The sequence below is a fragment of the Gopherus evgoodei genome, chromosome 1 (genome assembly GCF_007399415.2).
Source record: "Gopherus evgoodei ecotype Sinaloan lineage chromosome 1, rGopEvg1_v1.p, whole genome shotgun sequence".
NCBI lineage: Eukaryota > Metazoa > Chordata > Testudines > Testudinidae > Gopherus > Gopherus evgoodei.
The window spans coordinates 94,821,492-94,849,170 of NC_044322.1; the positions used below are offsets into that span (position 1 = coordinate 94,821,492).

A 27,679-nucleotide genomic window follows, 5' to 3' on the forward strand; every position below is an offset into this window, starting at 1 on the left:
GATTATTTTTTATAATTTCATTTTTATTTATGAACCTGGACCCACTCTGTGCAAAAGTAGATTTTTTCACTACCTGTGATCTTAAAGAATGATGCATTCTGAGTGTCCACAGCAAAGAAAACTGGCCAGCAGACTTCAGGAACATTATTTTTTGCTTAAGATTAGTTTAAATTTATTATGTACTGAACTCCCCTCACAGACTGATTATTTTGGACATTGAGCACATTTTGGTTGCTATTTCTGTATTCATGCTTACTGTTGCAGCTCACTTAACGAATGCAGAAAAATATAAGCCAAAGTATAATATACAGGATAAAGAAAAGTTATGTTAAATCTAGAGGTCTTTTTGGGAAAGAGCAAAAGGGGTTTAAAAGACTTTGAAGACAAAGAAAGTACATACTATATAAAAAGAAGATTTGATTTATTCATCGAAATGTAAGTGACAAAGCATGTGAACTATTTATGTTTCTTTGTTTATCCCTGTATCTGTCCCACATTAATGAGTTATGCAGGACTTGGTAAATTCAAATGACCTACATTCACCGTACTCTATATAAATACTAATTTTGAAAGCGAATAATACGTTTCTTCTTACATGATCTGTGTTATCTGCATTATCTCATCAAGCTAATGTATCATAAGCCACAGATTAAGATAAAGCATACAGCCTTTGAAAGTGGTCTAACAAATATTGTGTAACTGTGGCTATCCAACAAAATAAACAAAATAAACTTTTTTTTTAAACTTTGTATATATTATTTTCTAACTTTCAACAATGAAAGCAGTCAAACAAATAGAATAACTACAGTTATAAAACATTCTGAGAAAAATAGATTACGAGGGAATAGTGGTGTATTTCAGTTATTAAAGAATGAATAATATTCACCATATAGCCACAGGGAAAATGGGACATTCAAGAGTTGACCATAAATATTTTTATTTCCAATTAAAAAGGAAACTAATTCAAGCAAGTTTTCTCCTGGGGAATATATCTGAATTAATTTGGATTTAGGGAGCACATAACTAAACAACAAAATTATTATAAAGTTCAAAATCCTACTAGGGAAAAATACTTTAAACAGTTATCCTCAGAGGACACATCAAGCTGATCTTCAACAAAATGCTGGCAAGAGAGGAGTACTTAGGAGACACTTTTAATTGCATCATAATTATAAGAAATATATTTTATCCAAGACTCTAGATAATGCATAGTTTTGTGAGAAAGAATTCAGCAGCTTGTGTCCCAGTTTGAATAAACTCAGATTTAAGTTTTAAGCCTTTTCCTCTTCATCATGGTTTGCCTAGCTGGCTCAGAAACTTATACACATTTGTCATAAAAATCATTTTGTAGATCTCATCCTTCCTGGTACACAGTTGTGACCTGAGGATACAAAGAAATCTGCAAATATAGTTCAGGAATAATTTTCAAAGGTTTTACTCTCCACACATGATATAAATGTTCCTCACACCCTTCCTGTGATTTGGTACAACTACTCCAGTTAAAAGCAGCTCAAATTTGGCGCTGATTTCACATACAGTACCGCTTGCTGTATTTCCCCCCACCCTTGTACAGTGCTGAGCATAACTTACTTTATTTGATTTGAACAGTTGTTTTTTCATGCTCCTAACCATTTTTCCAATGTCCAGATAGGACTATGGTGTGACAATGCCACTGACCATTAGGATTCTGAATACACTCTCTCCCCACTTTCTGGGGGAGAAGTAATGCTAAGCAGTCCTGTTCTAGAATCTGGACTGGTGGGACTGCTTAGTCTTAAATTATAGCTCACTGGAAGTTGACCATGCTACCATCCATTAGCAACCCCAACAAAATATGAGTTACCTCCACTCGTCAACATTTACTAGTATGTGCTTAACAGTCTAGTCTTTTTCTATTTGCCCATTTGATTGCAGACACCTGTAGCTAGCTATTATGGCATAACAAAAATCATAGCCATGTGCAATCTGCTGAAATCCCTACACTGGTGGCCATCACCTGATACCAACACCTCATGTATTCTGTGTTGGGCAAAGATGTCTATGTGTACTAGCCACAGTGGAAGTTTTTGCATTCTTCAGTCTCTGCAACTCAAAATAAAAAATGACTGGAAGTTAGCTAATGTAACGCCAATATGTAAAAAAGGCTCTAGAGGTGATCCCGGCAATTACAGACCGGTAAGTCTAACGTCGGTACTGGGCAAATTAGTCGAAAATTAGTCGAAACAATAGTTAAGAATAAAATTATCAGACACATAGAAAAACAAACTGTTGAGCAATAGTGAACATGGTTTCTGTAAAGGGAAATCGTGTCTTACTAATCTATTAGAGTTCTTTGAAGGGGTCAACAAACATGTGGACAAGGGGAATCCAGTGGACATAGTGTACTTAGATTTCCAGAAAGCCTTTGACAAGGTCCCTCACCAAAGGCTCTTAGATAAATTAAGCTGTCATGGGATAAAAGGGAAGGTCTTTTCATGGCTTGAGAACTGGTTAAAAGACAGGGAACAAAGGGTAGGAATTAATGGTAAATTCTCAGAATGGAGAGGGGTAACTAGCGGTGTTCCCCAAGGGTGAATCCTAGGACCAATCCTATTCAATTTATTCATAAATGATCTGGAGAAAGGGGTAAACAGTGAGGTGTCAAAGTTTGCAGTTGATACTAAACTATTCAAGATAGTTAAGACCAAAGAAGATTGTGAAGAACTTCAAAAAGATCTCACAAAACTAAGTGATTGGGCAACAAAATGGCAAATGAAATTTAATGTGGATAAATGTAAAGTAATGCACATTGGAAAAATAACCCAAAACTATACATGCAATATGATGGGGGCTAATTTAGCTACAATGAGTCAGGAAAAAGATCTTGGCGTCAATGTGAGTAGTTCTCTGAAGATGTCCACGCAGTGCGCAGAGGTGGTCAAAAAAGCAAACAGGATGTTAGGAATCATTAAAAAGGGGATAGAGAATAAGAAGGAGAATATATTATTGCCCTTATATAAATCCATGGTATGCCCACATCTCGAATACTGTGTACAGATGTGGTCTCCTCACCTCAAAAAAGATATTCTAGCACTAGAAAAGGTTCAGAAAAGGGCAACTAAAATGATTAGGGGTTTGAAGAGAGTCCCATATGAGGAAAGATTAAAGAGGCTAGGCCTCTTCAGCTTGGAAAAGAGGAGACTAAGGGGGGATATGATAGAGGTATATAAAATTATGAGTGATGTGGAGAAAGTGGATAAGGAAAAGTTATTTACTTATTCCCATAATACAAGAACTAGGGGTCACCAAATGAAATTAATAGGTAGCAGGTTTAAAACAGATAAAAGGAAGTTTTTCTTCAGACAGTGCACAGTCAACTTGTGGAACTCCTTACCTGTGGAGGTTGTGAAGGCTGGGACTATAACAATGTTTAAAAGGGAACTGGATAAATTCATGGTGGCTAAGTCCATAAATGGCTATTAGCCAGGAAGAGTAAAAAATGGTGTCCCTAGCCTCTGTTCATCAGAGGATGGAGACGGATGGCAGGAGAGAGATCACTTGATCATTGCCTCTTAGTTTCACTCCCTCTGGGGCACCTGGCATTGTCCACTGTCGTTAGACAGATACTGGGCTAGATGGACCTTTGGTCTGACCCGGTACAGCCGTTCTTATGTAACATCTATAATATACTACTAGATTCACATTGTTTTCACTATACAGCATGCAAAGGTCTGCTACCACCTCTGGCCATGGGCAAAACAGTATGTTAAGAGATTACATGCTTCCAAGAGTTTCACTTTCAGGTTTCTCACAGCAGCACAAACTTTAGCACGTCTTCTATTTGTCCATTCTTAAGAAACCAAACAGCAAAGCTTGGGTCATGCACTACTTTATCACAGTGTATCTTGAAAGAATTATCCATGTCCTTTCCAAGCTCAGTGACCATGAAACCACAAATATTTCACCTACAGGAGTCAGATCATACATAACTACTAGCTACTCACAGAATGTCCAGAACTCCAACAACTGTGACAAACATTTTATGACCAGCCAGCAATGATAGGTTTCTTCAGTGTAGATAAATGGAGACCTAGCTTGGTTCAGCCATTTTCATGCTTGACAATCAACTTGTGGCTCAAATGACTCTTGCAAATTGCCATGTTATGCCAGAAATTATCTGCTTAAGGTTTCAGTCACTGGTATGTCCTTTTCTGGTCAGTGTTGGGTTTCTGCCAGAGCAAAAAAAATTGTTCTTTTCAGTTTGGTGCTGCTGTTATATGGGTTTTATTACCTGTGGTTACCTCCAAAGGATCTGACTCCTTTGTCCTTCCCCCCCCCCCTCAAATTGTATTGATGGAAGTGCTCACAACTAACACAACTGTATGAATTTCTTTTTCAATCTGGACATAGATTATTTCTATGGAGATGACAGACTTGACTGCATTAAACAGTCTTCACGTCTTGCAGTAACTCAAATCCAAGTCTTCACTTCAATGCTTCCACATAAAGACACTGCTTTAGCTCAATGTGCTTGCATTAGGATTTAACTGTTTCATTTAGGTGACAGCAGAACCTTGCTGGGCATCCTATTGAAACTTAGTCTGACTCTTTCTTTAGGAGATCTCTTAGTGATGCCAACTCATCTGAGAGGTGTGGTTTGAACTTGGCAAGGCAAATCAACAATTTTCTTTTCAAGCTCAGCAGGATTCTGACAGTCTCAATTTAGAGATTGCTGCTGAGTTTGCTGGGCCAGGCCTGATACCTTCAGGTGAGAGAATGTGACTGACACACTTTATTTCAGTTGTTTTGATAATACATTTGTCCAGATATCTGGAGCATAGCATGTGGCTTGGCATCGTTTTCCTCAGCACAAAGCACAAACATCAATATGTCCTCCTCAGGCCCACAAAGCACTGCAGAGCTTTAATCCAGGGTCTTTTGAAACACATCTTGAGCTGAATGAATACCAAACAGTAAGCTAGTAAATAAGTCTCTCCCTTGTGGGATAGTAAACCTGGTTAGTAAACCTGGCTAGAGAATGGTAATTCTATTTTGTGGAAAATTTTGAGATTTCCAAATTTGGTTTTGTTCCAATTTTCAGCCCAGCTCTACTGGAAGTTCCAGCTCCAGGACAGCCCACCTGGTGGGCTGCCGAGGAGCAAGGAACCCAGAAATCCCGGGCTGCCAAGAACTCATGAGCCTGGTGGGTTGCGAAGTAGCTGAGAGCCTGGAAGCTTAGGCTCCTCAGAAGCATGCCAGGAAGACTGCCAAAGAAACAACTGGCTGGAATCCTGCCTGGTTTCCAGCAGAATTTTGTCAGAACTGAACAGTTTCTGCAAAATGTTTTGATTTTAATGTATTGGTAAATTCTGATGACAGAACATTTTGTCAAAAAATTTCCGACCAGCTCTAACGATAAGTATTCAATTTCTTTTCCAGCCTTGCCTTTCAGACACTGGAAAACTGGGTATCCCAAGAATGTACTTGTCACTTCATCAAATGTATGCATCTGGTAATGGTCCCATTTGATTCCCTTGTTCAGGTGTCATGGACAGGGCTGACTCCAGCTTTTTTGCTGCCCCAAGTGGCGAAGGGGAAAAAAACGAAAAAGAAAAACCCGATTGAGGTGTCACCGAAGAGGAAGGGAGGGAGTGAAGGACTCACTGCTGAAGTCTGAAGCGCAGGGATTGAGCTGCCGCTGAATTGCTGCCGAAGACTGACGCGGAGCAATAGCGTTGCCGCCGAAGCGCCACTGAAGAGGAAGAGAGGGACTGAAGGACCCGCTGCCGAATTGCCTCTCCAATAATAGATAGAGTGCTGCCCCTTGCTATTGGCCACCCCAGGCACCTGCTTCCTTCGCTGTTGCCTGGAGCGACCCTGGTCACGGAACTCAACACAGCTGTAGCTCTCCTGTGTGCAGCTTCTCCTCTGCCACTGCAAAGTTCAATCACCTTCTCTATAGGATCATCTACTTTGACAATTACCTCTACATGTTCCAGTTTCAATATTTCATTACCAGACTGATTGATTTTTGTGTTGCAGTACAAGTGGGATTTTTCTTGGACCATGGTATGTACTCTGAGATCTATTGGAATCTAGACCTTCCTCTAGTGTTCTCTGGCCAATATTTTCAAAACTAGAAACCTAGCCTCTATAGAAGCTGCTGATGCTTAGTACTTCTGAATAACGGTCATTTATTCAGGTGCCTAAATATGGATTTAGGAGCCTGACTTTAGGCTCAGAGGTTTGAAAATTTTACCCACAAATAAATGCTGTAACTCTTAAAAAGATCTTTGTATTCTTTCAGCAGGCCATATGTTTTGATTGGTGTCAATTGCACTAGAACTGTGATGTTTCCCACTGACCTTACCCAGTTGATCAGTTCATGATCCAGGATCGCTATAAGATCAGATGCTTCTTGGGTTTCTGTGCTTTTCTATATAATATTGTATACATTTTATACCCTCTTTGTAGTTCTCTCCACTTCTGGATTTCAAGCTGTGTATGCAAATTGAACTTCTGCTCCTCAGGATGTTTCATGGTTTCCTAGTTCATGCTGGGGTCCAGCAAACTCTATTGTCTTGGCCAGATGATCGATCTTAGCCAGCTTTTGCAAATGCAGGGCTTCTGTCTCATGGTAATGCTTGCAGGAGTCAGTATAACCTTTAGGCAGTAGCTCTTCACCACATAAATGATACTAGACAGAAACATTCGGGTAGAGAGAATCAGCTTTCCTGGTGATATGCTCAGCTTCTAGAAGAAACTGCATTGCAACTAACTTCACACTTTTCTACAAGATCAAACAGCCTATAAGGTCAGCTAAAAGAATTTGTAAGATTATCTATAATAATGACAGCCAATGATTTCCATTAACACAAAAAGCAAAAGATGAGACTGTAAATCATTGTATTCAGAGTGGTGCTAACACAGCATTTATCCTATCTACCAGCTTCCCCATTCAAATTGGTAAACTCATCCATACATGCAAGAAAAGCACAATAATATATAGGAACCTGGAATAAACTTTACCAAGGGCACAATACATTAAAAAAATATGAGGACAACTAGAATGAAAGAGATTAGAAAGCTTAAGAAATTACTTCTATTGACAGAGAACACAACTCTAGTTCACACGATCGATAGATAGAAAAATCAGTTGTAAATTGCTTGAGTAATAAGAAATTTCAATGGTTTCTCAATATAAACTAGCAAATGCTTTCAATTTAAAAAACAAAAGAACAATTCTACACATGGATCCACCACTTTAAAGAGAATAGATCAACACCACAGAACATATGTCACTCTTCGTTTCTCCTTCAAGAGTATCATTTCTTGTTTCTTATGCTTCTAAAAACTCCATGGCCTTTGTAGGATAAGTGATGTTATATTTTGTTACCTCTGCTTGGAACTTACAGACAGACATGAGGCCAGATTGGTGAAACAGCTGCTGATAAAACAGAGTGGATCAGACTAAGTCTAAGCAACGGATATTGGCTTATTGCTGTCTGAACTCTTGTGCTCTGGCTGTGAAGTACATTACAGTACTTTCACATTGTCTGTCTGGATATTAGTCATTTCAGGATGTAATCAAAACATGTTTTCTGTACAACAAAGTAACACCCCCCATAAGTTTGAAATTCCCTTTTACCAGAATGGTGAAATACATTTTTTTACATTAGAAGATGAAGTATTGTTTGCAGTGCATGCAGTTTCCATATCAAAGAAACATTCCAGTGATATGAAAGTCTCCATGAGGGAAACATCACTATAATTCAGAAATTTGGCAAATATATCTCAGCACTTCAAAGATTCCTATAAGGCTTTCCTCATAGAAAAGCACCATGATGCAGGGTTCAGAAAGGACAAACGCATCAAGACTCGAGTATTTTTAGTTCTGCTGATGGCTCACTGTGACTTTGGGCATGTCCCTTAATCTCTGTGTCCCTCAATTTACCCATCTGGAACATGGGAAGATTATTATTATGGTATTATTATTACAGGAGATGGGTTAGATGATCTGACCTAACAAGTCTTTTCCAATTCTAGTTTCAATAACTCTGAATACTTCCCTACCTCGCGGGGTTGTTGAGGTTTAATTAATTAATGTTTGTACTGAGCTTTGAAATTTCCAGATGAAAGGTTCTGTATAATGCAAAATATTATTACTCATTGATGTGATTGTGTTGGAAAAGTATCCTCTTACACAATACAACTCTTCTCTCAATGATTTCAAGTGTTTGAAGTTTTGATAAACATATTTGTAATTAAGGAAGATATAGTGGAGATAATCTTAAGGCGTGACCTGGATTATGAAACCAGAAATATGGCTTTAGGGATGGAACTAGAATTAAAACAATTCCTAAGGCCAACTCTGTCTGTAGTTGGGTAAAAAGAATTCTGTTCTTCCTTTTTCTCTTTCAGTTAAGCTTTCCTTTTCCAAAATAGAACAGATTATTATAGTGCGTGTGAATAGAAGATTTGCCATTTTTACACTAACCTAACTTTTATATTTGCTCATGACTTTCTCAAAAATGTCCATGCTTGGACTCGGCCTAAACATGAATATTGTTGAAAGTTTTAGCCAACTCAATCTAGTCATTTACATGTTTGAGCATTAAACGAAAACCAGCAACAACTTGTCCCCCTATTCCAATTAGAAATGTGTTCTGGTTACTTTCACTATCCTTATCAAATACCATCATTACTTATGAAGGAAATATCAAATTTGTTTTGTTTTGCAAATTGCATTTAGATATGTGGTTTAAGCCAGTTTTGTTTGGTTTAGTTAAGTGTGATTTCACTCCAAACTGTAAAAATATCAGTTGTAGGGGTCCAAATTACCAGTGTCACTGATTTTAATGTCAAATTTGCAAAGGTTGCAAGTGACCATGTTGATACCAAATGCTAGTCCACAAACATCCTGGGCTCTGACAGTCAGTCTTGCATCGCTACTAAAGTTTCTGCAGGACATATTAAGCCTTCAGTATGCATGCCTCCCACTGTCTTCAGATTATGCTCCTTTTTAGGCTAATGGGGTTGTACAGTTTTTTGTTGAGGGTAGAACTCCACAGTTCAGCACTAGGGTCAGAATTTTTCTACAATTTCTTTGTGCACAATGGTTTTGTTAGGATATCTCATTCTCAGTGCATATACTGAATGCAAACAGTTGCACCTTGAAACTTATTAGCAGATTTTCTTTTAATTTAGCTTGGTTTTAGTAGAGCTGGTCAGGAATTTTTCAACAGAATAGTTTTTCATCAGATAATGTTTATTCACTGAAATCCAAACATTTTGCAGAACTGTACCGGTTTTGATGAAATGTTAACCACAAAAGGTTTCTCAGGTCCAGGATGGAATTTCTGGTCTGACAGACCACCCCCATTCTGTATAGCGCGTTGGTTATGCCACTCACCTGGAGTGGGGGGACCTACATACACTCCCCCCTCCCAGATGAGTGCCCTAACTACCAGACTAGAGAAGAAGAACAAAGGCGAAACAAAATGATGATGATCAACAGATGGCTGTCAGTCAGTGGTGGTATAAGGAGGGCTTTGGGATGTTCGACCACCGGGAGGCATTCATGGACAGAGGTCTGTTCTCATGGGATGGACTTCACCTGAGTACGGAGGGATATAGACTTCTGGAATGGAGGCTGGCTAAGTGATTAAAGAGCTTTAAACTAGGAACTCAGGTGAGATGGTTGGGAGATGCTCATGTAATGTCCATGCCTAATTCTAACATCAATCTGGAGGAAAACCAAGTAAGAGAGAATACAGCAACAGACAAAGGAATAATAGAGAGTAGGAGAATGGACATCAAGAGAAAAGATAGCGCCAATACCAATAAAGCTACCAGATAGGGATTACTGGCAGTAGAATGACTGTACCTAATTGGGTGAGGAATCTGGGTGAAGCCAAGCAGAAAAAACTAAGATGTTTATATACCAATGCAAGGACCCTGGGTAACAAAATGGAGGAACTAGGACTACTGCTGCAGGAAGTGAAATCAGATATTACAGAGATAACAGAAACATGTTGGAACAGTAAAGATTGGCGTACAGGTATTGAAGGTATGTGCTATCCAGGAAAGACAGAAATAAAGGTAAAGTGATGGAGTAGTATAACATATTAATGATGAGGTAGACTGTAAAGAAATGAGAAGTGATGGAATGGATAAAACAGAGTCTCTTTGGGCCCAAAATCACTTTGGGGAAGAAAGCTACCAAAGGCTCCCCTGGATTAGTGCTTGCTACAGACCCCCACGATACAAGTTGGATATGGATAGAGACTTCTTTAATGTTTTTAATTAAATAAATACTACTGGGAAATGTGTGATTTAGAGAGACTAATTTCTCAGATACAGATTGGAGGACAAGTGATACTAATAATAGTAGGACCCATATTTTCCTGGATGTGAGAGCTGACAGATTTCTTCACCAAACAGTCCCCAAACTTACAAGATGTGATGTCATTTTAGAATTTTTATTGATGAATAGTGAGGACCTCACAGAAAAACCGGTTGTAGGGAAGAACTTTGGTTCAAGTGATCATGAACTAATTCATTTTAAACTAAATGTAAAGATAAACAAAAACAGATCTGCACTGAGGACCCCTGATTTCAAAAGGGCAAACTTTAAAATATTAAGGGAATTAGTTAGGGAATGGAACTGGACTGAAGAACTCAAGGACCTGAATGCGGAAGAGGCTTGGAATTACTTCAAGTCAAAGATGCAAAAAGTATCTGAAGTCTGCATCCCAAGAAGGGAAAAATATTCATAGAGAAGGATTCTAGACCAAGCTGGATGAACAAGCATCTCAAAAAGATGATTAAGAGAAAGCAGAAAGCCTACAAGGAATGGAAGATGAGATCGATCAGCAAGGAAAGTGACCTTGGAGGTCAGAAAGTGTAAGGGAAAAGTGAGAACTTCCAAAAGCCAAGCAAAATTGGACCTTGCAAAGGAAATTAAAACTAATAGTAAAAGGTTCTATAGTCATAAATAAAAAGAAAAGGAGGAAAGAAGCACTGAAGATGTGGAGATTAAAGATAATCCAGGCATGGCCCAACACCTAAACAAATACTTTGTCTCAGTTTTTAATAGGCATAATGAGGAATTTGGGAGCAGAAGCAGGGGGGCTAATGGAAAGGAGGATATGAAGGAGAAATTACCACATCTGAGGTGGAGGTCAAACTCAAACAGTTTAATGGAACTAAATCAGGGGGCCCAGATAATCTCCATCCAAGAATATTAAAGGAACTGGCACATGAAATTGCAAGTCCAGTAGCAAGGATTTTTAATGAATTTGTAAAATTGGGGGTTGTACCCTATCACTGGAGGATTGCTAATGTAGTTCCTATTTTTAAGAAAGGGAAAAAATGTGATCCAGGAAGCCTGTTAGTTTAATCTCCATTGTATGCAAGGTCTTGGAACAAATTTTGAAAGAGAAAGTAGTTAAGGACATAGAGATAAACGGTAATAGAGATAAAATACATGTTTTTACAAAAAGTAGATGGTGACAGACCAAATTGATCTTTTTCTTTGAGAAGATAACTGATTTTCTAGACAAAGGAAATGCAGTAGATCTAATCTACCTATATTTCAGTAAGGCATTTGATACAGTTCTACATGGGAAATTATTAGTTAAACTGGAGAAGAATGGGATTAATATGAAAATTAAAAGGTGGATAAGGAACTGGATAAAGGGGAGACTACAATGGGTCATACTCACAGGTGATCTCTCAGGCTGGAGAGGGGTTACTAGTGGAGTTTCTCAGGGATTGGCCTTGGGACCAACCTTATTTAACATTTTTATTAATGACTTTAGCACAAAAAGTGAGAGTGCGCTAATAAAATCTGCAGATGACACAAAGTTGGGAGGTACTGCCAATACGGAAGAGGATCAGAATATCAGAAAGCTGGAGTAATACAAATGAGATGAAATTTATTAGTGCAAGGTCATGCACTTACAAACAACAAGAATTTTTGCTGTAAGCTGGGGATTTATCAGTTGGAAGCAACAGAGGAGAAGACAGACCTGGGTGTATTAGTTGATCACAGGATGAGCTGCCAATGTGATGGAGCTGTGAAAAAAGCTAATGCAGTCCTAGGATGCATCAGTAGGGATTATACAGGGCACTGGTGAGACTCATCTGGAACACTATGTGAAATTCTGGTCTCCCATGTTTAAGAAAGATTAATTCAAATCGGAACAGGTGCAGAGAAGGGACACTAGGATGATGTAAGGAATGGAAAACCTACCTTATGAGAGCAGACTCAAAGAGCTTGGCTTCCATAGCTTAATGAAAAAAAGGCTGAGGGGAGATATGATTGCTCTCTTTAAATATATCAGAGTGATAAATACCAGGGAGAGAGAGGAGTTATTTAAGTTAAGCACCAACATTGACACAAGCGCAACAGGAGGGGCGGGAGGCAGGCAAAAAACCTCACCTGCTTCAAGACTGCGCTTGATAAGTTTATGGAGGGCATGGTATGACAAGACTGCCTACAATGGCATGTAGCCAATCTTCAGCTGCTAGTGGCAAATACAGTAACTCCTCACTTAAAATTATCCTGCTTAACATTGTTTCGTTGTTATGTTGCTGATCAATTAGGGAACATGCTCATTTAAAGTTGTGCAATGCTCCCTTATAACATCATTTGGCAGCCGCCTGCTCTGTCCACTGCTTGCAGGAAGAGCAGCCCGTTGCAGCTAGCTGGTGGGGGCTTGGAAGCAGTGTGGAACTGCAGCCCCCCTATCAGCTCCCCATTCCTCTCTGCTCCCTGTGCAGCAGCTGCCCAGCAGTCTAGCAAGTGCAATTTTCCCTCCCCCCACTGCCATGTGCTGCTCCTGCCCTCTGCCTTGGAGCTGCTCCCTGAGATTCCTGCTTGATGTGCAGGGGGGAGGGGAGGAAGAGGGTGGCTAATGTCAGGGTGTCTCTCTCCCCCTGCTCCTGCACCCTGCTTACTCCATCTTCCATAGAGCAGGGAAGAGACAGGACAGGGCTCAGGACGGATGGAGCTTGCTGGCAGCAGCTGGTCCCAATAAGCTGATCTAATTAACAAGGCAGTGTACTTTAAGGGAAAATGCGCATCTCTCTCTCTCTCTCTCACACACACATTCTGTCTGTCTCTGTCTGCAACGCTGTCTCCCGTCCCTCCACTCCTGCTGCCTTAGAATATGAAAGTTAACCCTTGAGGGCTCAGTCAATTGCTAGTTCATCATTTAGCAGTAAGGCATTCCTGGGAAATATCCTTCCAACTCCTCCACCAAGCTTCACAATCATCATAACTGTGTTCCAGTATTAAATTGTTTGTTTAAAACTTAGGGGGGTGTGCGTATATATATATATTTTAATCTTATCTGATGAAAAAAATTCCCTGGAACCCAACCTCATCAATTACGTTAATTCTTATGGAGATATTGGATTAGCTTAACATCGTTTCGCTTAAAGTTGAATTTTTCAGGAACATAACTGCAATGTTAAGTGAGGAGTTAGTGTATCCCCAGTGGCCAGTGAAGGGATATTAGATGACAAGGACTCAGTTACCAGAGATAATTATTTCCTCGTGTCTGACTGGTGGATCCTGCCAAAATGCTCAACTGACTGCCATATATGGGGCTGGGAAGGAATTTTTTCTCCTGGTCAGATTGGCAGAGCCTCTGGGAGTTTTTTGCCTTCCTTCTGCAGCATGGGGCATGCAGGTCACATGCAGGTTTAAACTAGTGTAAGTGGCGGATTCTCTATAACTTGAAGTCTTTAAATTATGATTTGAGAACTTCAGTAACTGAGCCAGAGGTCATGGGTCTATTACAGGAGTGGGTGGGTGAGATTCTATGGCCTGAAATGTGCAAGAGGGCAGAGCAAATGATTATGATGGTGTCTTCTGGCCTTTAAGTCTATGAGACTATTGGGTATTCTGGGTGATTCTCTTTCAGTGTCTCCTGTCAGAACAGTTCCACTTTGTATATCTGAAGATATGTCTCCTACATCCTAGAGCAGTGCCCTAACCAGTGGGATATAAAATCAGTCTCCTGCTCTTGCTCTCTGTACTAATAAATATTTAATACAAAGCAGAAAACCAATGGACTATTCTGGGTTGGTGTTATTCTCTTAAAAATTTCAAAAAGGTCATGGTTCTGTCTGGTATATAACGGGAAAATATTTTAAATTTTCACAAGGCAAGAAAACAGTTTCCTGCCTAGCTCTAGTTATTAGATTTTGGTGAGATTTATAAAACAAGCCCAGCTTGAAGAAAGCCAGTTCAGCAAGTCTAAAGTTATGTTTGAAGTCTGCACTTGAATCGATAAGTTATTGAAAACCTATAATTTGAGACAGCATAAATTTGGGATGGCCTAAAATTGGAGGCAGTTTTCATAAGGAGCAGAAAAATATAAAAGGCGAAGAAAATTACAAGTCCTGGAGGATAAATAGCTCATTTCCATGTTTGTATTTTTACTCTTACACCTCCGCCCATCCCTGCAATTTGTATCATGTTATTTTCAGGGTTGTGGCCCTTCAACAACACCTCGTTGGACTGCTGACAGAGCTGCATGCTTATTCTGGGTCTGGTCACTTAAGTGGGGGTACTCAATAGCACTCTGAAGGGGTTGGATTCTCAGCCCTCCGGCCAAGTTCCTTAGGATGCTTACCCCTTTTGGGATCCCAGGGAATAAACAATTTAGGAGTAGCAAATACGTGAAGGAAAAAGGGACTATATAGAGAGTCCCTGCCAGGCCTGTCAGAAGGGTCTTGGTTGGTTCACCAACAGTGGAAGGAATAAGATACAGCCTCCTTTGCACCTCATGTGACTTGGGCCTTCTTTTCAGCGAAGGTGTAGGCTCTGCTGTTTGCGCCAGGCTTTTCTCTGGTAGCTAGAAAGTTGAGCATTCAGTTGTCTTCTCAGAGGTCCTCCTCCTCCTCTATTCTTGACATTACTCACAAGTGTGGACCACTCCGGCACAGAGCAGCTCCTTAACCCCTTTCGGCCTGGTGTGGGTTTTACATACCTTGTCACAGTTACACATTTGTATTTAAGAAATAACACATTATAATATTGAGAGCCCATATCTGAAAATATGAGCACAAAGGGAATACAGTTAAGGTTAATTATTTAGCCTTAACTTTTGAAATTCTTTGACTTTTTGAGTAACCTGAATCATCCATTAAAGCTAGTTTGCATGCATGGAATATATTTATTTAGGGCTACCAGATGTGCTACTTCCACAATGAAGAATAGTATCTTGCTGTTGTAAGAATACAGAACACTGTTTTGGTTTTCTTTTGTTTCTTTTTACAATTTCAGAATCCTTATAGCCTCTTTAATAGGGCACTTCCCATAAGGTTCATGTATATATGAATGCAGATTTTTAAGTATACTTTCGTTTAAAAGTATCTCTTCCATAGACACTGCCGTTCAGCCTCTGCCAGAAGCTGGGAGTGGATTACTCAATGATTGCCCGTTCTGCCTCTCTGAAGCACCGGGCATTGGCCACTGTTGGAAGACAGAATTCTGAGCTAGATGCACCATTGGTTTGACCCAGTACAGTCGTTCTTATGTTCTTATTTTCAATGGTGTACAATGCTTCTGATCTTTCGGAGGCAGAGCCAATAGTTTCATCTGGGTATCATTCTTGCTGCTAGTGTAGTGAGGGAAGATTAAGTCTCATTCATAGCTACTGGAAACCAGCTGTAAGTGGCTCCAAGCCAGAAAAAGCTCTGTGTAGTGACTTGAAGAAAAGAGGTTTCTTAATGGCTCACAATAGGTATTAAATTTCTCGTTCTTTCTGCACTATGTTTCTCCCCTGCAAATTCTTGCAGAATTCTCAAGCCAACAATGTGGACTAGTAAAGCTTGCTGAGCCTATAGGACACTTTGTAAATCCTCTCCTTAATACAATCTAGAAAGGACAGCAAAACCATTCCAAGAATAGTCAGATTGGATTGTATGTGGATGTAAAGGGTATTTAAAGGAAAGGGGTCTGTAATATAAGCTAAAAGGAAACAATAAAACGCCAGAAATAGCAAGCTAACTCTAGAGCTACAACAAAGGAACTATCTTTAGTAATAAGAGTGAGCAGCATGGGAAGAAAGACTATTTTTAATTTGTCTATCTTGCTCCAGTATTTTATAGCAAATGAGTAAATAAAGAATTAAGTAACTATCATGATGACTGTACCATGTTTAATAATATGAAAACATCTTTATAAAATAGCATTTTGAACCTAACATGTTAATGGTGCCTATGTACCAAAACTAGTGGAAATCCCTTTGGATAGCCAACATATAAACAAAGCTATTAATTAGGTTGCAGTTGTTTCCGAACACGCGTTTTGTTCAATGTAGTGGCAGTAAACAAAACCAAATCAGTCTTTGTGGGGAAGTATTCACCAGTGAAGAAATACTTAATTATTACACCGTAAGCATTTGCAGTTACATGACTTATTATGACAATATTTATGAAGTGACTACCCAGCAGTAAACTATAATCTCTCAATTTATAGCCTAATGTTTATGATGCTCCAGAACACCAATAGGCACAGATGCTTCATTTTTGTATATACCACACAAGCATTACAAGCCTTGACTATTGGTTCAAAATGTGTTTATGGTGCCCAAGGGAAAAAATAATTAGTGAGAATAAAAAAACACTCCCTTTTTCAGCTTTTATGAGAGAAAAAGTTTAATAAAGATGGTTCTATTAATATCACCCTCATCTAGGGGGGTGAGTGTACTTCAGTCTTCAGCTCTGTAAAATCTTGACCCTTCTGTTCAACCATAAGGGTGACCTTTAGTGTCATTTCTATTGTTTCTTTTTGTGATGTACATGCCAGGTAGCTCTAGCTTTTTTGCTGCCCCAAGCACGGCAGGCACGCTGCCTTCGCGACTTGCCTGCAGGAGGTCCCCGGTTCTGTGGATTTGGCGGCTTGCCTGCGGGAGGTCTGCCAGTCCCACGGCTTCAGCATACCCACCACCAAATTGCCGCCGAATCCGCAGGACCACGGACCTCCCGCTAGCAAGCCGCCGAGGGCAGCCTGACTGCCACCCTCGCAGGAACTGGCCGGGTGCCCCCCGTGGCTTGCCACCCAGGCATGCGCTTGGAGCGCTGGTGCCTGGAGCTGCCGCTGGTATGTGCCCACAAAGGCCCTCGTCTTACAATTAATAGCATGTGGGTGGATAGCTGTGCCTATGCAGAGTTGCATTAACTTGACTGAGGCTCTGTGCAAGAGTAGCAGTCTGCTGTGAGCTACCAACTGCATAATTGGGATCTAAGAAATGAGCTGAGATGACAGATCCACATCTAGTAAACCACTTAACAACTGGCAGTTGCTTTCATTGACTACTATCAAGCTAGTTTCAGACCAATCAACAAGACATTATAGGCTCCATATCTTTTGTCCCAGACCAATCTCAAACCAAGATCTACTGATATAGTGCAGCCAAGAGGACATGAGCACCATCATTGCCAGGAGGTGTGGGAGATGGAAACTGATGGAAACTGATTCTATCACCAGAGTAGCAATAAGATGGATACCTGAAGGCAAGCGAAAACGAGGCCACCCCAAAACAACATGGTGAAAAACTGTGGAAGCTAAGCTGAAAAACCTGGGGCACAGCTGGGTAACCACTGAAAGACTTGCCAGAAATAGACAGGAGTGGAGGAGCTTTGTCACTGCCCTAAACACCAGAGGTGTAAAGGGAACATAATGATGATGATCCATTCCATTCTCTTAACATCATGCTGACCTTCATCTTGATGTACTATGTCTATATCCCATTTTCAAGTTTCTTATAGTAAGACAGCACAGATGACTGAAGAAACTGGGTAAGTAAATAACGAACTGAGATACAATTTACATAGATATTGAATGGGAGGATATATTCTGGATAGCAATACTTCTGATAGAGGGCTAGAAGACACAGAGCGGAACAAAGAACCAAATCAGACACAAGTTTGCAATACAATATGGGAGCAAAATAGGCTGATACAAATTTAGGCTGCTCAGACACAACAATGACAGAGCAGGGAAGCAACAGTCCTTCTCTATATAGCTCTGAGACAACTGCACATGAAATGTTGTTTGCAGTTCTGTACACATCAATGCCAGAAAGATCCTTACAAATTGGAAGAAGTTCAGAGAACAGAAACAACAGTGATTAATAATTAGGAATTTGGAGAGACTTACAAGGAAAGACTTAAATGTCTCACTTGAGTATTCATAGTTTGGTTTGGTGACTATAAAAGAGGAGATACAAATATTTGAATGCTGCAGAAGACATCAAGGAGGGAAAGTTATATCAGGATGGTACAAGGAAGTACCCATACTATAATGTGATGAAATTAAGAATATATATAAAATATCAATACAAATCTTCTCATATAGCAATTGAATAATCTCTCGAGGGAAGTGGTGGAAACCCCAACACTGCATAGGACATTTATTTGGGGAAACACTAATTCAGGGGTTGGCAACCTCTGGCATTCAGCTCGCCAGGGTAAGCATCCTGGCGGGCCAGGCCAGTTTGTTTACCTGCCGCGTTGGCAGGTTCGGCCAACCGCAGCTCCCACTGGCCGTGGTTCACCGTCCCAGGCCTATAGGGGTGGCGGGAAGCCGTGGCCAGCACATCCCTTGCCCGCACCGCTTCCCGCCGCCCCCATTGGCCTGGGATGGTGAACCGCGGCCAGTGGGAGCTGTGGTCAGCCGAACCTGCCGACGCGACAGGTAAACAAACTGGCCCGGCCCGCCAGCGTGCTTACCCTGGCGAGCCGCGTGCCAGAGGTTGCCAACCCCTGCACTAATTCATGTACTGTAGGCAGGGCCACATGCATGCAATGGCTGTGGAATTCAATGTTTGTTACAAAATTAATCTCCAGAATCTGTTCTCATATAAGCAGCAAAGAATCCTGTGGCACCTTATAGACTAACAGACGTTTTGGAGCATGAGCTTTCATGGGTGAATAACCCACTTCGTCAGATGCAACCTGAAACAATAATCCCAAGAGTTGTGAATTGTTTAATTCATCTCAATCAGAGTCCACAATTCTGTAGACACGAATTTGGCATGTTCCAAAACATTCAGCATTTTTGCTAAATAAGTCAGCATTTTACTAAAGCCTGGTGCTGGACCTTTTCTTTTCTGTCTCCATGGCCTACCAAACCCTTCCTGCAATCTTCCCCACTAAGGATAGTTATTCCTTCAAGCCTGGGAGCCCAAAATGTCCAGTTTGCACCCAGGAAGTAAGATTGTGGGGACTGGGGGCAGAGATAAGGGTGATGGAGGGAGATCAGGTACCAGAAGTATAGGCTGGGAAGCAGGGTTGTTTGGAGAACAGCAAAGCAACTGAGCACTGGGAAGCTGAGGAGAGGAGCTGCTAAAGCTACCTACTTTCCCCTGGCACACAGGGGAGGAAGAATTTTATGAGCCAGGCTAAACAACATTGCAGGAGCCAAGGCCCAGGGACTGCAGCCAAGTTGCTGGGAGAGCACAGCAAAAATATCCCCTCCTGAAAAATAATCAATGGTTTGCACTTCACAGAGTCTTTTTCAGGTATGAGCTGGGGGCAGCGAGAGATGGCAATGAAAGATATTTAATAAATTTATATGTCTGCAGAGTACATGGGACCCTGACTGTAGAGTACAATGCTGCATCAGCAGAGTGTGTGACTGGGTGATCTAATAGGTCTTTTTCCATCCTTAACTTCTATGAGCTGCTAGTCAAGGTAGTTTTCCATAGATTTATATTTGCCAAAACCACCTTCTCTTCCTCCCTGGATCAGAACAACACCCCACCCCCACCCTGTCTATTCAATCTTATTTAGAGGGAACTTGAACCAATGCTGTTAACTTTCTTACCATAATCTTGTCACTGTCGATAATGGTGTTCAACCTGTGTGCAATGGTCAGCACAGTGCACTGGGCAAACTTTTCACGGATTGTCTTTTGAATCAACTCATCCGTTCTGAAACACAGAAAGAGCAGAGGAAATGGAAGTGAGAGCGCTACATGAATGATCTGACTGCAGAGAAAAGTTCTATGATTGTACTGTAAATAACTGTAACATCAGGAAATACTAATTTGCAGAGGTGCTGGAGTATGTCCTTCCTTCAGTATGGTTTGGCACATCATGAAACAAACCCAAAAGGAGGATTCTGAAGGTTAAGGATGAAAATGTTTCTTTTTCAAAGAATTTCCACTATCATGTGCATCAAAGATTAGCAGTTAAAGCAAGATGGAACTGGGGGAGAGAATGGCTCAGTTTCTTCTCTCTGACTTGAGGGATCGGCACCTGCTCTCACCTCTCCTCAGCTAGTGCAGTAAGAGATCCCACTGCTTTAATCACCAAGCTAAATCACATCCATGCAAAGGTCTCACACTATATACATCTTCCAAAATGTCAATCTGACTTTTATTTTGAGTCTGAATGAGAGTATCTACAATAAGCAAATATCCCCTATTGAAATTAACCCAGCAATATAAAAATATCCACATATTACATAGAAGACATCTCTTTAGTAGTTCAGGACCCACAATCTCTCTCCAGCAAAGGGGACAGTCCCGTGAATATGTTTATTATCTAGAGATGCAAGACATAAAGATAGCAGAACATCAGCTTCCTGTGGAACCAGGACTTTGGGGGCACATGGTCCCAGATGCCCAGCATGGGTGGAGCCTTCCTTGGAGTTTCCTGAAGAAACTGCCTCTTAAGAAGGCCCCTGTCTTCTCCCAAAGGAGAAAAGTCAGGAGCAGAAGAACTGCCACTGAGGCAGGGTTACGGGGTACAGCTGAGCTTCCTCTTCACTCATCCCTCATCTCCCCTCGAGCACTCTTGTCCCAGAAGCCCTAGACCACAGGCAAGCCCTTCTGGCACCTTCAAACCCCAAACCATGGTAGTATTAGAGCACTCAATCCATAACCAATAGGTTTTCTGCCCTCTTCTCAGACACCAACCCCTGCTATTCTCTACGCTGCTGTCCAAGGGGGAAAACCAGGGCCCTGACAATCTCTTAGTCACCTGGGAGACAGTAGCCCAAAGGAGAGAGAAGGTCTTACTATCTGAAGCAGTTGAGAGGAAAGCTTATATACATCCCTCCTCTCCAATAATTCTAGACAGAATGGTGGTTGGAGATGGTCTATGTAGAAGAAGGGGGAAACAATTTTTAAAAAAAGTTCAGAACCATTTTTACTGATGGTTTATTAGGGGAGCACAAGGAGTTATAGCTTAACAAAAAATTCTGAAAACAATTAAAAATAAAGTTTAAACAATTTGGAACTTTCAAGTTGTGCCCATTGCCAGCCTTTGTAGCCACATGAACTTACTATCATGCTTGTCCTTCTTTTCTTCCTATTGTTTGTTGCACTCTCTTGTTGCATCTTTTATTAGTAAGTTCTTCAGGGTAGATGCCATGTTTACTTATATTTTGGACAGAATCTAACACAATGAGGCCTTGATCCCTAATAATAAACCAATGGCTGCATGCATGCATAGACAGTTTCAAAAAGTTCTGAAAATGAGGTTGCCAAAAGAAGAGTTTATCATATTAATTAGAAAAAAGCAGGGGGTGGGGGTGGGGAGGGGCATACTTAAAACAGCACAGGTTACAAAATAATATAGAACCTATCATGATAGGTACTGAGACAGATTCACTGCAAGATTTATGCAGATTTCGGAGGAGAGTCTGCTGAAGGGAAGGGGAAAAGGGGGTTGTGGTGGTTGAAAGAAGCTGCAACTTTATCTTCAACAAAGGAGGGAAGGAAGCAAGCACAGCCTCAAAAAAGACCCCTCCCAGATTTAGCTGGAAAATGGGTGTGGGCCAGAGAGCCTGGGTTGACTGAGTGCAAATGATGTTTCCAGTGTGAATTACAGCTACTCACCCAGTGAAAAACTGAGGCAAAGTAGCAGTGGTTTTGTCATTTCTCAGGGTGAATTCACACTGGAATCAGGCACCTGAAACGACCAGTTTCAGTACAGCCCCGATCCTTCACGTATGTTTGAAAACAAAAACCTGATCTGAACGTTAACCAAATAACTAGCTGACAAAGAAACCCAACCAATGGTGAGCTGGAGCCGGTTTGCAGGAACCGGTTGTTAAATTTAGAAGCCAGTTTAGAACTGGTTGTCCTGTGCGGACTTCAAAATTTAACAACCAGTAAGTTGAGGTGACCTAGGAGTGTAGCTAGGGGGAAGGAGAAGGAGTGGCCGCTCCCCCTGAGCACATTATTCAAAAGTGGTGCCTTAGGCAGCGACCTCATAGGTGCTCCAGCTCCCCGCCCCTCCCCCTAGCCCCAGCTCACCTTTGCTCTGCCGCCACCTCCTACCCGAATGCTCTGCCCCACTTCTCCCCCCACCCCCCAGCTTCCGTGAATCAGCTGTTCACACAGGAAGCCTTGGAGGGCAGAGAAGCAAGAAGCAACTTCACGCTCAGGCCCAGCGAGGCAGGGCAGTCAGAGGGTGGGGAACAGGGGGGTTGAATGGGGGCAGGGGTCACGGGGGGCCAGTCAGGAAGGAGGCGTGGTTGGATGGGGCGGGAGGTGGCAGTGAGGGGACAGGGAGAAGGGGGATGGATGGGGCAGGGGGCCCGGAGGGGGCATCAAGAAACATGGGGGATTGGATGGGGCAGGAGTCCCGGGGGGAGGTGGGCCACGACCCCCTTGTGGGGTGAGGAGGGAACCGGTTGTTAAGATTTTGGCTGCTCATCACTGAACCCAACCCTATTTTAATTAAACGTCATGCAAACAGATATCTCTGTCTCATGGGGGATGAAAAAGGGATGTAAATTCTTCAGAAAGTTTCACAAGTCTCAATTACTGGAGATTTTTCAAGACATAACGCCGGAAATAAAGTGATTCATATAATTTCCAACTGTAATGCCGAGAGTTTCATGTGCAACTTAAGAATCATTTAACTACTACAGATCTACTTTATTCATGGGGATAAAATTTCCAACTTTATGATCACGAAGAAAAGCCAAAATTGTGCTAAATTTCCATCAATCATCATGTGAAATACTTAGACCACCAGGCTTATGTAAACTTTCATATTTAGACCATTTCCTATTTGGCAACAGACTGCAGTATTTCCTGATGTGCATCCTATTAGGTTGTACTGCTTAGAAGTCCCACTACCACAGCTGTGCCCGAGATTTTAAAAAAACAGTAGTGCAAACTGCAGTGCAAACCAACTCAAAGAAGAAACTTCAAGTTAAAGTTGATACCTCTTCAATCATTTGTATTGTAATGCTTACGGTTGCTATTAGTAAACATTTATTGCAGTATACCTGCAGCACATGTCAAGTAAGGTAATTTAAATGGATAGCGCAAATTAAAAAATAAAGATGTCAAAATGAGAAGGATGAATGAGAGGACATGAAATTTCCATTGGTCTGATTAAATCACAGATAATATCACCTTTTAGCCAAAAATAAGCTAGCAGCCCAAAATCTAGGGAGAAGGTAAGGTACTTTCTCTAAAGGTTTTAGAAATGAAATGCATGCTTCACTGCAAAGCTTCTTTGCTGGCACCACTTCTCTCCCGGAAGAGGTTACAAAAATGAGTCATGGGCAGATACCTCAGTGGAAGGATGAATTTGTGTTTCTGGACTCCATGGGAATCAGGAAGAAATCTATAATTACTAATGCTAGGTGTTTCGTTTTGTTTTTTAATACAAGTGAAAATAAAATAGTCCGTTTCTTCTGTGGAAAAAGGAGTGCCACCTTGGCTATTGGTAGTGTGAGAACTGCTTCCAGAATTAGAGACTTGTTATAGGTAAACAAGGTACAGTTAACTGCAATTGGGAGGGTTTCACTGGACACAGCCCTTACATTTTTGAAGTTTGGCATTCTGATACAGAAAGGTAACTTCTTTCAGCACTGGACCATTACACATCATGCCAGTCCCTCACACAGTACTAAAACAGTTTGGCAATATGCAGCACTGCAGTGGTGGAAGTAACTGTGTATTGTGTATAGAATGACTCACTTCTTTGGGGAAATCAAGAATTTGTACTACCCCCTCAGAAATGGCCATAAAATCTGTAGGTTTTGCATGTGGCAATAAGTTCACAACTCCTCAGTCAGCTTTTCTCTTTCTGCTAGCACCCAAATTTAATTTTCCTCAGGGAAACTGCAATCATTACCACTCCAAAATGACCTACAGTGAGCAAATAAAAAGCCAAACAAGCCCCAATCCTGCAAGCTGATCCTCACAGGTCACCTGCATTGATCTGCACTGATCATCTTGCATGATTAAAGCATTACTCGCCTTTGCCATGATGCCTACAAAAAGCTTGACAACAGATAGGTTGCTGGTGTGCAGAGAACTCTGCCCACCCTGCTGACCAATACTGTCTCATTGTTTCTTTGTACTCTGCCGTCTGTCTATATCCATCTGTTATCTAATCTTATACATAGATTGTGAGCTGCTTGGAACAGGGACCATCTCTTCGTTCTGTGCTTGTACGCTACTTAGCACCATGGGGTCCTGTTTCATAACTAGACCTCCTATATGCTGTGGTAATTCAAACAAAATAATAATATTAAGTATAGCGCACTGGAATACTACAGGCAAGACTTCTCAATAATGCTGTTCAGATCATCTTATCTGGAACTGACTATTGTAACTCCTTTTATATCTGAATATCAAAGCAACTCTACTGATTGCAGCTAGTGGAAAAAAGTGTGCTGAATGACCAGTCGTGAACATATAGCATAAATTCTTTGACCAGTGAGTGAACTACAATTTGCTTTGATGATAAAATATTAAATGCATCTATTTGAGGGACTTGCTGTTTTATTGTCCTTTGATTTTCTCAAACCATAGTTTGGTGGAACTATCTGTTCAGCTCAAACTGATGCAGCATATTTGCAGTGTTTTCAAAAAATATGGCCTCTTTTACTTATTCCCACCAGTGTTCAAAGGAGCTTTAAAGACTACTTTATTTTGTAGTTCCTAGAATATTTGAAGATCTCTTAGGATTTTGAGTTCCTCTGTTTAATGGGTTTTATCTCTAACCCACTGTATGTACTGAATACCATTCTGAGCATTTGGAAGGAATGACATCTAATAAATACTATTTGTTATTTGTCACAGTCATTTTTCCTTGCTAGTCTTTGTCACTATGTGCACAGGATACCTTTCCTGGATCAACAGACCCCAACACTGTGCTTAACTTTTTCATCATGAGGTAGGATGGTGGTGGCTTAGAATCTTTCCATTCTGTGAAGTCTGTAAGATTATCATCTTTTGTTTGCAGTGTAGCTGTGTCAGGCCTAAGATATTAGAGAGACACCAACAGAAGTTGGTCCAATAAAAGATATTGCCTCATCCATTCTGTCTCTCTAAGAGGTTATCTTGACAGTGCTGATCTGCATTTCCAAAAGGAGTCTTTTATCCATGGCTGCTGCAGGGTAAATAGCTTCGAATGTTAATTTACGCACAGAAATCAAGGATATTTTTCTGTTTCCAAGGACAGAGCCTGTATCTATCCCCTCTCAGGATGCATTCAGGGGAGCTATCATGATCAAACCCCTTAAGCCATGTACAGTGCTTGGTTTGCCTGCTCTGATTAAGCATTAGTGATGCCGTCAGCGTTTCATGAAAACACAAACCCCAGCACAGGCTGCACAAGATATGAAGCTTCTCAGTTCACCTTTGTGTTACACCAACCGTGTACAAACAGGATAATTCACTTTACTATGGCCTTTGGTGTTTTACCTTGCGTCCACATTTGCTGTTGCTTCGTCAATAATCAGAATTTTATTTTTTTTGAGAATTGCCCTGGCAAGGCACACGAGCTGTCTCTGACCAACACTAAAATTAGATCCAGATTCTGCCAACTGTGTCTCCATTTTATCAGGAAGTTCTTCCACAGCCTCCTTCAGTTGCACCTGTAGATATGCCAATGCACTGTGGGATGAGTAACTCACTTCTAAACAAAATATTGTTGTTGTGATTACATTACCTATTTTTTGTTATGCTTTACACAACAATAAGCATGTAAGATTTGCATTTCATACTCATATCCATACACTATGTAATTCAATTCTACAGCTGAGTCTAAAACTGTTTAAAAATCTATTTTTAATTAATCAAAATATGTCAAACCTGCATCCTGGATGATAAAAATATTAATGCAACATCCATCAGGTCAATGTTATATAGAGAGACATTTATATATATTTACATACTCCACAATTGTTTTCCTTTCTTCTGTCAGCCATATCCTTACTGAATCCAACAAAACCAAATCAAACCTAATATGTATAAGCACTATGAATAATATTATGTTATATGTGAACATTATATACAAATGATCAGATATTTGGCATTACCTCTTCCAAGACATTCCACAGCTCTTCATCAGTGTATTCATTGAAAGGATCCAAGTTTTTTCTCATCGTTCCAGTGAACAGAACGGGCTCCTGCAAACCAATGCAACATTACATTTTACTGCAAAACAGAATTTAAACACAGTAAAGCTGATCTGAAGCACGCATGGCATATACACGTAGTACAACAAATGATCCCTAGAACAATGCAAGGAAAAAAATGGTTGTGATTCTTTTCATATCACAGAAGTAATAAAAGAAAAGAAGACTCAGAGGTGTACTAGGGGCACGTTGAATAAAAAAATAAGATAAATGCATAATAAGCCTTCATGAAAATATTTAATAAAACAGATGAAACAAATATAGGTATTTTGACAGAATCGAAATATATGCAACAATTTATTCTGTCTGTACTTGAATTGGCATATCTGTGCTACTTTTGACACCACAACACATTACAGTATATTTACAAGCTAGGCAATTAAATCCACGGACACTTAGCAGAAACAAGCAACAACAAGATGATCAACTCAACGCACTTACATTCCTGGGATACTTGGGTGCTTTTGAAACTCTGCACCCTACCTACATAAGGCACAGACAGAGGAGAAGAGTGGCTCAAGTGGTAGAATATAAGGTGTTGGCATTTTTGTTTTATTTCAGTCTGGAGAAACCCTCCAAGTTTAACATTAAAGAATCTGAAAGATAAATAGGTTTCACAACTTTTCTGCAATATTTACATCTACACATGTCTGTTAATGATGGTTAATACTAATACTTGTACTTCAGTAGCACCAAGAGAGAACTGGGGCACCTCTAGGCAAACACAGGGCAAGGCAAAATCACTGTCCCTTAGAGTTTACACTCTAATTTGAAACAAGACTTAACGCACTGAGTGTGACAAACTAAAGGAGAGAACAGGATGGAGAGACAAGGGTGGCAAAGAAAACAACATGCACTTACACAGGCTAGACACATGCCCAAGCTGATAGTTCAAAATCATCTGAATTTTCTTTTTAATCTAGCCATGACTGACTGATTTTTTGTAGGTGTCATAGCAGAAAAGGAGCAGAAGGATAGATTAGTTCAGGGAGGGACTTCTATATTACGGACAATGTGGAAGAAAGTCTGGAGATATTTGTAGGAGAAGCAGACAAATGGGCATTAAAGGACAACATAATTGGCAGAACACAGGGTATGGGGGTGATAAGAATGTGCAAATGACTGAGGGAAGAGTTGTAAAGAGTCTTGAGGGGAGGTTAAGAAGCTTGAACTTGATACAGTGAAATACAATGAGCCAGTGCAGGGAATCAAAGAGGGAGGAGGAGAAGGAGGATTATGGCCTTTTTTCCAGCTGGGGCAGTAGGAATCCCAGATCTGC

The 27,679-nt window shown here is 40.7% G+C and overlaps 1 protein-coding gene across 2 annotated transcripts in view; it reads right to left on the reverse strand.

The window, feature by feature from the left end:
• The window catches only part of ABCC4 (ATP binding cassette subfamily C member 4), a 221,236-nt gene that overhangs the window by 13,038 nt on the left and 180,519 nt on the right, over positions 1–27,679 (reverse strand). For both annotated transcript variants that reach the window (XM_030567487.1, XM_030567495.1), the window contains 3 exons: positions 26,302–26,391; positions 25,685–25,857; positions 19,829–19,934 (listed from right to left, as the gene is read on the reverse strand). In XM_030567487.1, the coding sequence (XP_030423347.1) occupies positions 19,829–19,934; positions 25,685–25,857; positions 26,302–26,391 (369 nt within the window). The remainder of the gene's footprint in view (positions 1–19,828; positions 19,935–25,684; positions 25,858–26,301; positions 26,392–27,679) is intronic.